The 12894-nt window shown below is 50.5% G+C and overlaps 1 protein-coding gene across 1 annotated transcript; it reads left to right on the top strand.

The window, feature by feature from the left end:
- Window positions 1–1039: 1039 nt before the first annotated feature.
- LOC129604165 (piggyBac transposable element-derived protein 4-like) lies at window positions 1040–5028 on the top strand. The gene is made up of 2 exons (XM_055509233.1): window positions 1040–3366; window positions 3557–5028. Exons 1-2 carry the CDS (start codon window positions 2406–2408, stop codon window positions 4177–4179), a joined length of 1584 nt encoding a protein of 527 aa, XP_055365208.1. The 5' UTR covers window positions 1040–2405; the 3' UTR covers window positions 4180–5028.
- Window positions 5029–12894: the final 7866 nt, after the last annotated feature.

The following is a 12894-nucleotide window of genomic DNA, read 5'->3' as shown; positions in this document are numbered from 1 at the left end:
GATCTTGTAGACTCCATTGTAAACCACCAGAGAGAAAAATTTCAGACCCCTCACGGTCTTGATTGCACCCCAAAGAACAACGCCGTCCCCCGACTCTTTCCGGGGACTTGGGATGCAGTCGGCCAGCAAAACTATTCCCTCGCACGGTGTAACGCGCGCGCGACACAGATGCACCAGCCCCTTGCCGGGCGAGGCCCAGATCTTCCCCGTTAGGACCTCCATTTCCTCCCAGGTGGCGTTCAGGAGCGCCCAATTTCCCACGGGTCTGCGTTGCGAGACGTGAGGATGCGCGTCTCGCCAGACAGCGAACTTGTCATTGTCTCTGGCTTTTCCAGTGCCTTTAGAGAAGGTCTCTAAGATCTGAGCGACGGCGACGAGCTCCGGTCCGTTAGAGAAGTTAGAGGTCTCTGCGTCCATGTCGGTGAGCTCTGTTCAGTTTAGAGGGACGGGAAGAGTAGCCATCCTCTTCTGTCTTCTGTGGGGTTTATATGACGCCAACCGTGGGAAGGTGGCAGGTCTGACCGGGGGTCCGATCCCCGACCCTAACCTTGTTTTTGTTTTGTTTTTTCGTATTCTCTGGCACCACATCTCCATCGCTGCCAGAGGCATCAAACCAAAATCATCTCACCACGAAAGAACTCGGAGCCGTTCTCCACTTTATCCAACGTGAAAAATCCTCCAAGCTCCTCCAAGTTTATCCCACCAGAAGGATTTCTCCAACAAAAAAAAAACATCTAACCTGGGGGGGGGGGGGTGACTTATTTCACCACCACTCTCACGTCCCTCAACAAGACCCCACACGCACGCACACACACACACACACCTTCTCCACTTTATCCAACATGAAAAATCCTCCAACCTGGCAGTTTATCCCACCTGAAGGATTCCTCCAACGTGGTGGGAAAAAAATCATCTAACCTGGGTTTGTCCAACGTGAAAAATCCTCCAACGCAGCAGTTTATCCCACCAGAAGGATTCCTCCAACGTGGTGGAGATTCCTCCAACTTGGAAACAAAACCCCACACGCACACACACACACACACACACACACACACACACACACACACACACACACACACACACACACACACACACACACACTTTCTCCACTTCGTCCAACGTGAAAAATCCTCCAACACGGCAGTTTATCCCACCAGAAGGATTCCTCCAGCGTGGTGGGAAAAAATCATCTAACCTGGGTTTGTCCAACGTGAAAAATCCTCCAACACGGCAGTTTATCCCACCAGAAGGATTCCTTCAGCGTGGTGGGAAAAAATCATCTAACCTGGGGGGAGAGTCGGGACCTGTCACCGGTTCGTCCAACTTGAAAAATCCTCCAACCTGGCAGTTTATCCCACCAGAAGGATTCCTCCAGCGTGGTGGGAAAAAATCATCTAACCTGGGTTTGTCCAACGTGAAAAATCCTCCAACGCGGCAGTTTATCCCACCAGAAGGATTCCTTCAGCGTGGTGGGAAAAAATCATCTAACCTGGGGGGAGAGTCGGGACCTGTCACCGGTTCATCCAACTTGAAAAATCCTTCAACCTGGCAGTTTATCCCACCAGAAGGATGCCTCCAACGTGGTGGAGATTCCTCCAACTTGGAAACAAGACCCCACACGCACGCACACACACACACACACACACACACACACACACACACACACACACACACACACACACACACACACACACTTTCTCCACTTTATCCAACGTGAAAAATCCTCCAACGCGGCAGTTTATCCCACCAGAAGGATTCCTCCAGCGTGGTGGGAAAAAATCATCTAACCTGGGTTTGTCCAACGTGAAAAATCCTCCAACGTGGCAGTTTATCCCACCAGAAGGATGCCTCCAACGTGGTGGAGATTCCTCCAACTTGGAAACAAGACCCCACACGCACGCACGCACGCACACACACACACACACACACACACACACACACACACACACACACACACACACACACACACACACACACACACACACTTTCTCCACTTTATCCAACGTGAAAAATCCTCCAACGCGGCAGTTTATCCCACCAGAAGGATTCCTCCAGCGTGGTGGGAAAAAATCATCTAACCTGGGTTTGTCCAACGTGAAAAATCCTCCAACGTGGCAGTTTATCCCACCAGAAGGATTCCTCCAACGTGGTGGAGATTCCTCCAACTTGGAAACTTGTGTTTGTGTGTGCTTTCACCTGCAAATTATTTCACCACCCTCACGTAGCTTGGACTAAAAACAAACAAAAAAAGAGAAAACCGGTCTTACTTATGAGTTGGTGTTAGGGAGACGCTTGCGTGCCCGCGTTTCCTGCATGCTTGCGTGCCTGACCCCCTGCTCATTGGCCTGCCTGCCTGCCTGCCTGCCAGCCTGCCAGCTTGTCTGCCAGCTTTGCGCTCTCTCTTCATGGCCGCTGCTCGTTTCACCGCCGCACAGGTTCTAGAGCAGATTTTTTTAAGCCAATCTAATGACGACTCTGAACCAGAAGAGGAATCTGAGGAAGACGTGTCAAGTGAAGAAGAGAAAGAAAAAGGAGAAGCAGAAGAAGCAGATACAGCAGGACCAGAAACAGATGAAGGACAAAAAGACAGCGAGGGATGTGATCTAAGGCTGGACACTTCAGATGAAGAAGTTGATGATGAAGAATATAATGATGATGATGATGAAGAAGTTGATGATGAAGAATATAATGATGATGATGATGATGATGAAGATGATGATGAAATAATAGAAAATGTGCAAAGACTGGAGCAAATAGAACTCGAGGATGAAGAAGAAGAAAAAGAAGAAGAAGAAGAAGAAGATAAAACTTTTATCTCTAAAGACGGGAAAATAAAATGGTCCTCCGCTGCGTTTCGCAACGGCGAGGAAGCGAGGAACGTCCCTCTTAGTCCTCTTTCTGCCCAGGGACCCACAGAGTACGCGGCGGCTCAGGCGGTCGACTTTGAATCGACCTTCCGCATGTTTGTGACCCCGGCGGTGGAAAGGATCGTCCTGGAGAACACCAACCTGGAGGGCTCTCGAAAGCTCGGGAGCGCCTGGAAGGGCATGGACGAGGTCGACCTGCGAGCCTACTTGGGCCTCCTGATTTTGTCCGGCGTCTACAGGTCCCGAGGGGAGGCCGTGGCCAGCCTGTGGGACGCCGAGAGCGGCAGGGCCATTTTTCGCGCCACGATGTCGCTCAAGTTGTTTCACGCTTACTCGAAGCTGTTGCGTTTCGACGATCGCCAAACGAGACCCGCCAGGCGAGCGACGGACAAACTGGCAGCCGTGAGAGAGGTCTGGGACGCGTGGGTGGAGCGGCTGCCCAGCCTCTACGACCCGGGTCCTAACGTGACGGTGGACGAGCAACTGGTACCTTTCAGAGGTAAAGCAAAAAAAAAAAAAAAAAAACCATGCAGACACAGACACAGACATACAAACACAGGCAGACACACACACACACACACACACACACACACACACACGCAGACATGCAGACACAGGCACAGACACACACACAGGCACATAGACACAAAAAAATATATTTTTAAAAATCTCACCTTTATTTTTTGTAGGTCGTTGCTCTTTCAGACAGTACATGCCTAGCAAGCCAGCAAAATACGGCCTCAAGTTTTGGGTGGCGTGCGACGCCAAGTCCAGCTACGCTTGGAAGATGCAGCTTTACACAGGCAAGCCAGGAGGAGGAGGAGGAGGAGGAGGAGGAGGAGGAGGAGGAGGAGGAGAAAAGAGAGCTTCTGAAAAAAAGCAGGGCCAGCGGGTCGTGCTGGACGTCACAGAAGGGCTCGCCGGGCCTCGCAACGTGACGTGCGACAACTTTTTCACTTCCTACGAACTGGGCCAGCGGCTCCTGCGCAGGGAGCTCACCATGCTCGGTACGGTTCGCAAGAACAAGCCGGAATTGCCGCCGGCGCTCCTCTCGGTCAAGGGCAGGAGCGCCTTCTCCTCCGCGTTTGCCTTCACTCCCAGCACCGTCCTGGTGTCCTACGTGCCCAAGAAAAACAAAAACGTGATCCTGATGAGCACGCTACACTCGGCCGCCACGGCCGCCGACGACGTCCTCCTCGTCGACGCAGGACGGCGGGACAAAAAGCCCTTTGCCGTCCTAGACTACAACGCCACCAAGGGAGGCGTAGACAACCTGGACAAGGTGATAGGAACCTACAGAGGCAGCCGGTAAAAGTGTCTACCCCCACCGTGTTTGGGTTTCAAATCTGCCGCGTCAGTGGCGGGTTTGTACTGCAGGAGGAGTGTGTTACGTCCTTCTGGCCTGTAGGTGGCGATTGACTCCCACTTTTGGTCCTGAAACATCGTAGTTGCTTACGTCATATAGGCTCTTGTAGAACAACCAATGATCAGGTCTTTGGTGGCCTAGTGGTTAACGTGCATGGCCACAACGTTTTTTTTTTGTCCGGGGTTCGAGTCTGAGTGGAAGCAGTTTTTTTATTTTAATTATTGGAAAAACAGCGTCTCATCATCATCATGTGATCACGAGATGACAACGTTGTATTACTTAGTGCATGAATCGCCAAGACCATGAACCGCTGGTCGCGTTATAGTATGAAGTTATGAACGTAAGTAAATTATGGCAAATTATGGCAGTTTAAAACCGAAAATAGGAAGCTGAACGGTGCGCCCTCCCGCGTGCAGCGTTCGATTTATGGCAGACAAGCTACTGTAACCCTGATTTCTTGCTGTTGGTACGGGCAATTTTCTTTACGTGGAATGCTTCTTTAATGCACCACACGGCAAGACAGTACGGCGCATGTACACTTTTTTCTTTACGCCGCTCTCACCCAACGCGCGTCACATTTTCTTGTCCCCCGTCAACAAGGACAGGTAGGAACTAATGTTGATGACAAATAAAATCACAGTAGCTGAAATGTCACGTTTCCCAAACATAAAATAAAAAAAATAAAAAGGAATACTAACTAAGGTTACACTACTACAATTTAAAAAAGTGAATAAGGATGATCTAGACCAGAGGTCTGCCACCGGTAACACCCACGTTTTAAATGAAAAAAACAAACACTGGGAGCCGCGGAGGGCGGCAATATTATATTATTTGAGAACATTCAACATTTGTTTTTTAATCCAAAGAAGACATAAAAGTCGGGGCTCAGAGATCTAACCGATGCTAAAAACATTGTCAAGGGCATCGACAAGGACAGCTAACTCGCTTTTCCCTGCTTCAAACAGCTGCTGTAACTGAGAGCAACCTGTGCGGCATCACCGGTCAATCTGTAACGTATTAATTTTTTTTTGTAAATAAAAATAATGTTTGCCCTGTTCAAACCTGCATGGGGAATTCTGAAAGCGGCTGAGCAACTTCGTAGGAACACATTTCATATGGTACAGGTGAAAGAGAGACTAACAGCACAACGCAGCCGAGGCTGTAGCAGCAGAGAAACGCAGATCTTTGTCCTGCGTGTTGATGAGCGTTTCCCATCCCCCAGTGTCCCGCTCTGGGACGTGGATGGCCACGCCCACTTTCATTCAACAGACGGACATGAAAGAGGGAAATAACGAAATAAACAGCTGGTTAACTTCGTGGGAACATGGCTGTAGCTCTGCAATGACTTTATGTGGTACAGGTGAAAGGAGTAATAACGAAATAAACAGCTGGTTAACTTCGTAGGAACACCTTGTAGTAGGAACGGTATATTTAGAAAACTCAGTAGTCCTAGTGTTAAGGTGTGTGAACTGGGGAGGAGACGGCAGCAGCGACTGAAGAGCGACTGAATAGGAGTTGATGTCTTTCCCCCGCTGACAGGCGCATTCATTTGATAATGCACGTACCTTGGCTGACAGTTCAGTCAAAAAACCATACTGAACTTTTATTAAACCGTTCCCTGAATAAAAATAGAACTGCAGTTTCTTCTGTGATTATCCATGATTATTATGAAAGAAGCGCAAATCTTCGCCAGTCCAAATTGTGCAATTAATACTGTGTTACAATAAAGGTAATAATAATAATATTAGTATTTTCATTTTAAAAAGCACTGCATATTTTAAACGAATGTCGAAGTGCTACAAATAACTTAGACTACGCTACGATAAATACATACGTTTATTTTTGCAGAGTAAACGTATGTAGAACAAACTACTTGCTGCATTAATGAGTCTTAGACCTGCAGCTGATCACGCCGCCCGATGCTGCCCTGTCTCCCACGGAGCTTTGTCTGGAGCTGAGGTATTTCTCACCTGCTGATCGGTAGTAGCAACACAGTTAGCATGTCTATGCGCCTCTACGGGGAGGGGGAGGGGGTGTGTAGATTTCCTTTGCCATCATCTGAGTACGAAACACATCACATTTCATTCGATCTCGTGTTTCATTCGAGCGGCAGTCGGGAGCTCTCTGCTACGACTCATCCACGGATGAGCTTCGATTAAAAATTAAAAGCAGAGGTTTTTTTGTTTTTCGTTTTTCTCTAACGAAAAAAACAGCTTAAAATTCAGTCCGTGTGTTTTTGTTAAAAAATATTTTTGGTTCAGGTTTATTGGTTTGTAATGCGGTGCTTTTATTCAGGATAGATAGACGGGTGGGAAATCAAAGTTTTGAAACGTACACGGGCGAATAAGTCACATATCAGCCACTCATTCAGTTACAATGACACGCACAGTCAAAACAAATTCTCGCTACATCTCGTGCACCACTGCCCCCGTTCCTCTCGTAGCTTGCATTGTTGCACATCCATACATTTGTTGTTATTGGTCACTCTCTGTCTGGACACATGACTCCGAAACACGTCACGTGTTTGTGTAAGAGATTGATGTCTCCACCAAATTATATGCAGAGCGGTAACGAGAGAACGACTTTTTGTTTTCCCGTTTGTCTCTAAACAATAAAAACATATTAACTCCAATTCCGTGTCTTTTTTGTAAAAAACAAATATTTTTGCCTGTTTTATTGGTTTGTAAGGCGGTTGCTTTGATTAAAATCCGTTTGCCGCTCATCGAAAGAGAAACGATAAACGCCGGTGAAAGTGGCTGGATGGACGGATGGGAAATGAAAATGTAGAAACGTACACGGGTCGAATAAGTCTCTCAGCCACTCAGTTACAATGACACGCACAGTCAAAACAAGTCAACTGCAGTTCTGCAGACACAGAGTAAACGCGTAGGAACAAACATGTTGCTGTGTAATGCGTCGCTGTAGATCTGCTGATTTCTGGCGTCCTGTCAAAATTACGACCGACAAACTGCTGTAAAACAAATTCCTATGATTATTACGGTTATTTACGATAAATCTACGACTATTGGAAAACATTCATTAACAAGTTGTGGAAGTTTAAAACCTAAATAAGCGGCTGTAGTCGCAGATGGAACTGCGCTCTACGTCTTTACTTGCGCATTCAATTATATTAATTAAAACCGCGACGCATAATCATGGTATTATGTGAAGCCCATATGTTGTATCAGATGTTAGAAGCGGTGGGTGTGTACATATTTTTAAGAGACGCCTTCCTATTTAAAGACACGAAAAAAGCTGAGGAGAATGAAAACAAGAATGTGTTGCTGCTGTGGCGCTGCCCTGTTTTAAACCACACAGAACAATTATAACTTCGCAGTGAACAGAAAACAGCTAAGCCATCAACAAGTGTTGTTGCCCTTCACACTCCCCATGTTTTGAGCACACAACAGATACTTAATAGTAAAATAGGTCTGGTGTAATATATGTGTGGTTACAGGTAGAAATGAACAGTCGGACCTCAGTTACGCTGTAGTGCTTTGGAGCTTCTAAATCAACGCTGCGCCACCTGGTGGTTAAAACGAGACTAGCGTCCTGATTTTTTCCAGCCGGCTGCAGGATTAAAAATCTTTAGTCAGCGACGCACTCGCTGCACCGTGGCGACGCGGCGGTACTGCAGTAAAAACCCTAGTCACTTTGAACCGCTGCCACTGTACAGCTGCAGGAGAAAGACGGCGCGCTGGCCCGTGGCGGTGTTTCACAACGTCCTAGACGTGTCTTGCTACAACGCTTTCGTCGTGTGGCGGGAGGCCCACCCGGACTGGATGCCCGGCAACCGCAGCAAGAGGAGGGTTTTGTTTCTAGAGCAGCTGGGCAAGGCGCTCGTGACTCCTTCTCATCCGCAGAAGGCGCTTCCATCCGCCTCGCGGCGAAGCGTCCGCCTCGCTCGTGCGGACGCTTCAGAAGGGGGTTCGGGACCCCCGTGCGGGTCCTCCTCCCGCTCCCTGTCCTGCTCTTCCGGACTCGGGGCAGCAGCAACAGCAGCAGGAGCAGCAGGAGCAGCAGCAGCAGCAGCAGCAGCAGCAGCAGCAGCAGCAGCAGCAGCAGCGGCAGGCCCTCACCGCAGACCTCGTCTGGGGTGAAGACGGGGACGATGAGGGTGACGGAGGAGAACACGACGGCCTCGGTTCCGCCGCTAGCGACCGGGCCGCAAAAGGGCAAGAGGAAAAGGTGTCAAATTTGTCTCCGCGCGCGAGGGGACCGCAAAACAAACAACGTTTTGCCATCGGTGCGAGAGATACATCTGCCACAGACATTTGCTCTTCTGCTGTTCAGACTGCGCCCCTCGCTCCTGAAGATAATTTGTTTGTTCATTAGCAAATGAAATAATAATAATAATAATAATAATCATAATACTAATAATATTCCGTGTGTTTTATACTATTGTTGATGTTTTTGTTGTTGTCAGTGTAGTAACACTATTTACAAACAAAGTGTAACATGTAAAAGAAAAATAATTAATAAAATAAAGCAAAAGCATTTGAATTAGGGTATTTTGTTTTTTTTTCTCCAACCTGGGAAGTTTCCAACTTGGAATCACACAACGTCACGGCCCTCCTTGTATTCCCACACACACACACACACACCACACACACACACACACACACACACACACACAACACACACACACACACACACACACACACACACACACACACACACACAAATTCTCCAGACAGAGATTCTCCATCCTCCAACCTGTGGATCCTCCTAACCTGCACGTTCGCTTTCCTCCTGGGGTCCGGCGTGACCCCCACCTCCGTCCTCCTAACCTGCACGTTCGCTTTCCTCCTGGGGTCCGGCGTGACCCCCACCTCCGTCCTCCTAACCTGCACGTTCGCTTTCCTCCTGGGGTCCGGCGTGACCCCCACCTCTCTCCTCCTAACCTGCACTTTCTGTGTCCTCGTGGGGTCGAGCGTGACCCCCCCCTCTCTCCTCCTAACCTGCACTTTCTGTGTCCTCGTGGGGTCCGGCGTGACCCCCTCCTCTCTCCTCCTAACCTGCACTTTCTGTGTCCTCGTGGGGTCGAGCGTGACCCCCCCCCCCCTCTCTCCTCCTAACCTGCACTTTCTGTGTCCTCGTGGGGTCCGGCGTGACCCCCAGCTACCTCCTCCTAACCTGCACTTTCTGTGCACTCGTGGGGTCTGGCGTGACCCCCACCTCCCTCCTCCTAACCTGCACTTTCTGTGTCCTCGTGGGGTCCGGCGTGACCCCCACCTCTCTCCTCCTAACCTGCACTTTCTGTGTCCTCGTGGGGTCCGGCGTGACCCCCTCCTCTCTCCTCCTAACCTGCACGTTCGCTTTCCTCCTGGGGTCCGGCGTGACCCCCACCTCCCTCCTCCTAATCTACACGTTCGCTTTCCTCCTGGGGTCTGGCGTGACCCCCCCCCTCTCTCCTCCTAACCTGCACTTTCTGTGTCCTCGTGGGGTCCGGCGTGACCCCCAGCTACCTCCTCTTAACCTGCACGTTCTGTGTCCTCCTGGGGTCCGGCGTGCCCCCCTCCTCCCTCCTCCTAACCTGTACGTTCGCTTTCCTCCTGGGGTCCGGCGTGACCCCCACCTCTCTCCTCCTAACCTGCACGTTCGCTTTCCTCCTGGGGTCCGGCGTGACCCCCTCCTCCCTCCTCCTAACCTGCACGTTCTGTGTCCTCGTGGGGTCTGGCGTGACCCCCTCCTCCCTCCTCCTAACCTGCACGTTCGCTTTCCTCCTGGGGTCTGGGGTGACCCCCTCCTCCCTCCTCCTAACCTGCACGTTCTGTGTCCTCGTGGGGTCTGGCGTGACCCCCACCTCCCTCCTCCCAACCTGCACGTTCGCTTTCCTCCTGGGGTCCGGCGTGACCCCCACCTCCCTCCTCCTAACCTGCACGTTCTGTGTCCTCGTGGGGTCTGGCTGTGACCACACTCCTCCCTCCTCCTAACCTGCACGTTCGCTTTCCTCCTGGGGTCTGGCGTGACCCCCTCCTCTCTCCTCCTAACCTGCACGTTCTGTGTCCTCGTGGGGTCTGGCGTGACCCCCACCTCCCTCCCTCCCAACCTGCACGTTCGCTTTCCTCCTGGGGTCGGAGGACCCCCACCTCTCTCCTCCTAACCTGCACGTTTCGTGTCCTCGTGGGGTCCGGCGTGACCCCCTCCTCCCTCCTCCTAACCTGCACGTTCGCTTTCCTCCTGGGGTCTGGCGTGACCCCCTCCTCTCTCCTCCTAACCTGCACGTTCTGTGTCCTCGTGGGGTCTGGCGTGACCCCCACCTCCCTCCTCCTAACCTGCACGTTCTGTGTCCTCGTGGGGTCTGGCGTGACCCCCTCCTCCCTCCTCCTAACCTGCACGTTCGCTTTCCTCCTGGGGTCTGGCGTGACCCCCACCTCCCTCCTCCTAACCTGCACGTTCGCTTTCCTCCTGGGGTCCGGCGTGACCCCCAGCTACCTCCTCCTAACCTGCACTTTCTGTGTCCTCGTGGGGTCCGACGTGACCCCCTCCTCCCTCCTCCCAACCTGCACTTTCGGTGTCCTCGTGGGGTCCGGCGTGACCCCGACCACCACCCCCCACTGCACATCCTCACCCACTTGTGGGGTCAGATGTAAAACCCTCCTCCGTTGCCCTCGTGGGGTCTAAAAATGAGAGCTGCGTGAGGGTTAAAAGCATATTTCAAGTTTCTAAACCACCAGTGCTGAAAAACTGGAGGGGGGTGTTTTAAACGCACTCCATAGGCTAGGGGACATACTCCCGGGTACCCACACGGACCCCCTTGCATTGAACAAGCCTAACTTCTGTTGTATGTTTTTTTTTTTTAGCTTTCAAGTAAATACAATTGTGCGGTCTAACTTTTTATGCTCCTGTGTTGTCATTTCAGCGCTTTGTGAACAGACAGACATGGGGAGTTGGCTTTCAGTCCTGTCTGCTATTCCCACTCCTGCTATTTTCCCAATATTCTACACAATAAAGTCAATGAACACAAGCACAAGATGTGACACAGACAAGATCTTTAATCAAACACAGACATAAGAAACATTGAAACGAGTTTAAACAGACAATCATTCCTTCTATCACTCTGACAATTTCCCAGATCTCTTGTTTTTGTTCCTCTGCATGCAGACAGGTCTTTTCCACTTGATTTTAGCCTTTGTCCCAAGCTGCTGTTGACCAGAATCCAGCTTCTGACAATTCAGTCGTCGTGTCTTTGTCACATATTCGTTGAGTAGCTTTTCGTAATTGACTTGAGAATATTTTGCACGTTTCTTGTAGTGTTTTTCCAGAGCTTCGCGTTTCCATTGTAGGTTAACAATACTGGTTATGGGAGCGTGGCCAAACTGCACCAGAGCATCATAAGAACGCTCAGTGCCAGCTCTGACAACTTTATCGACAAAGTCTCTCCTGAGCGCTGTCCGCAGTGCAAGCAGTTTCCAGAATTTGTGAGAAGGGCATGTATGCCGAAGCTCCTGTTTGCTGCAGAATCCACTGTTGCTGCGGCTGCTGCTGCTGCTGCTGCTGCTGCTGCTGCTGTTGTTGACGATGATCTGTGATCGCCGGAGGCAAGCAGGAGCTCAGGGTCTCGGGACAATCTGAAGCCCAAGTGATCTTGGTCAAACACGTAGATACCGTCACAGGCCATGTCTTCTGGCGAGTCTCCCATTCGCACGTATCCATGACTTAGCTGGCGTAGCGGCAGTTCGGCGGTGATGTGTGAGAATAACCATATGAGGGAAGCTATCTTTCTGTTATAGGTGGTTGTTGAACAGTTTTTTTTTCAACTGTAGCTCAACTCCCTCGTTTAGCGGCAAATCAATCATAGAGACTCTTTTGGAAGTGGACACGTTCTTCACCAGGCTCGACGCGGTCTCAATGGGAAAGCCTGAAGCTATCAAGTGCTTGAACAACACCACTCTCTCTGCCGTAAAGTTGTACCTCTTTGTGTACCTGCGTACGGGGCCGATCATCGCCATGCACACATATGAGAGCAGCGTGTCGTTGGTGCCAGTTGAGGCCGTGGACCTCAGGCTCATTCTCAGCTCTTCTAGTTTGAGCTGAGCTCGACGCGTGTCCCCTTGGGCCTCAGGGTACCGCTCCGATAGAAGCCGAGCTCTCTCACGGCTCCGGTTCAGTGAGCCGTAAAATTGGTAGAGACAACGCAGGGGGTATGAGCTCAGATACCTGGGCGCCTCCAGTTCCTCCAGCGTGCGGCTGTGTGATTTGAGTTGGTGAAATATTTCTTTACCCAGTGTTTTTTGCTTGACTATCTCATCCCGCCTTTTGAGCGATTCCAGTTGATCGAGAAACTTAGCTGTTTTCAAGCCTGTGCCGGTATCATCTTTGGTTGAGTCGCCGCTGGTCAGAAACACGCTGCCGCAGGTTCCGGCTCGCACCATTTCACCACTGTCGTCAACGCAGAGTTCGCAGTCTTCCCCAGGGGCCTCTTTTTGTCCAGACACAAAGTGCTCATGTCTGAGCGTAAAGTGGTAGCAGGAAATGTTTCTCTTCACTTCTTGCCAAGTGTCAACCGTGATCTCTGCTTCAAAGTAACACTCAGGACACTCCTTGGTGTCCATCGCGAGCTGTGGCATCACGGGGTACCTGAGCATGAGTGAAAAAAAATCCTGCAGCGAGTCCAGGGTGTTCAGGGACTCTTCCTGAGAGCAGGTAATAAAATCT

The sequence above is a fragment of the Betta splendens genome, chromosome 5 (assembly GCF_900634795.4).
Source record: "Betta splendens chromosome 5, fBetSpl5.4, whole genome shotgun sequence".
Taxonomy (NCBI): Eukaryota; Metazoa; Chordata; class Actinopteri; order Anabantiformes; family Osphronemidae; genus Betta; species Betta splendens.
Note: the sequence above shows the minus strand (reverse complement) of the source record. Positions and strands in the feature narration are given on the sequence as shown.

What these genes read in the sequence shown, in the direction of transcription:
- LOC129604165 (XM_055509233.1), top strand. Translation starts at nt 2,406, where the DNA reads ATGGCCGCTGCTCGTTTCACCGCCGCACAGGTTCTAGAGCAGATTTTT. An exon ending in GCAACTGGTACCTTTCAGAG is followed by an intron (nt 3,367 to 3,556) that starts GTAAAGCAAAAA and finishes TATTTTTTGTAG; the next exon opens with GTCGTTGCTCTTTCAGACAG.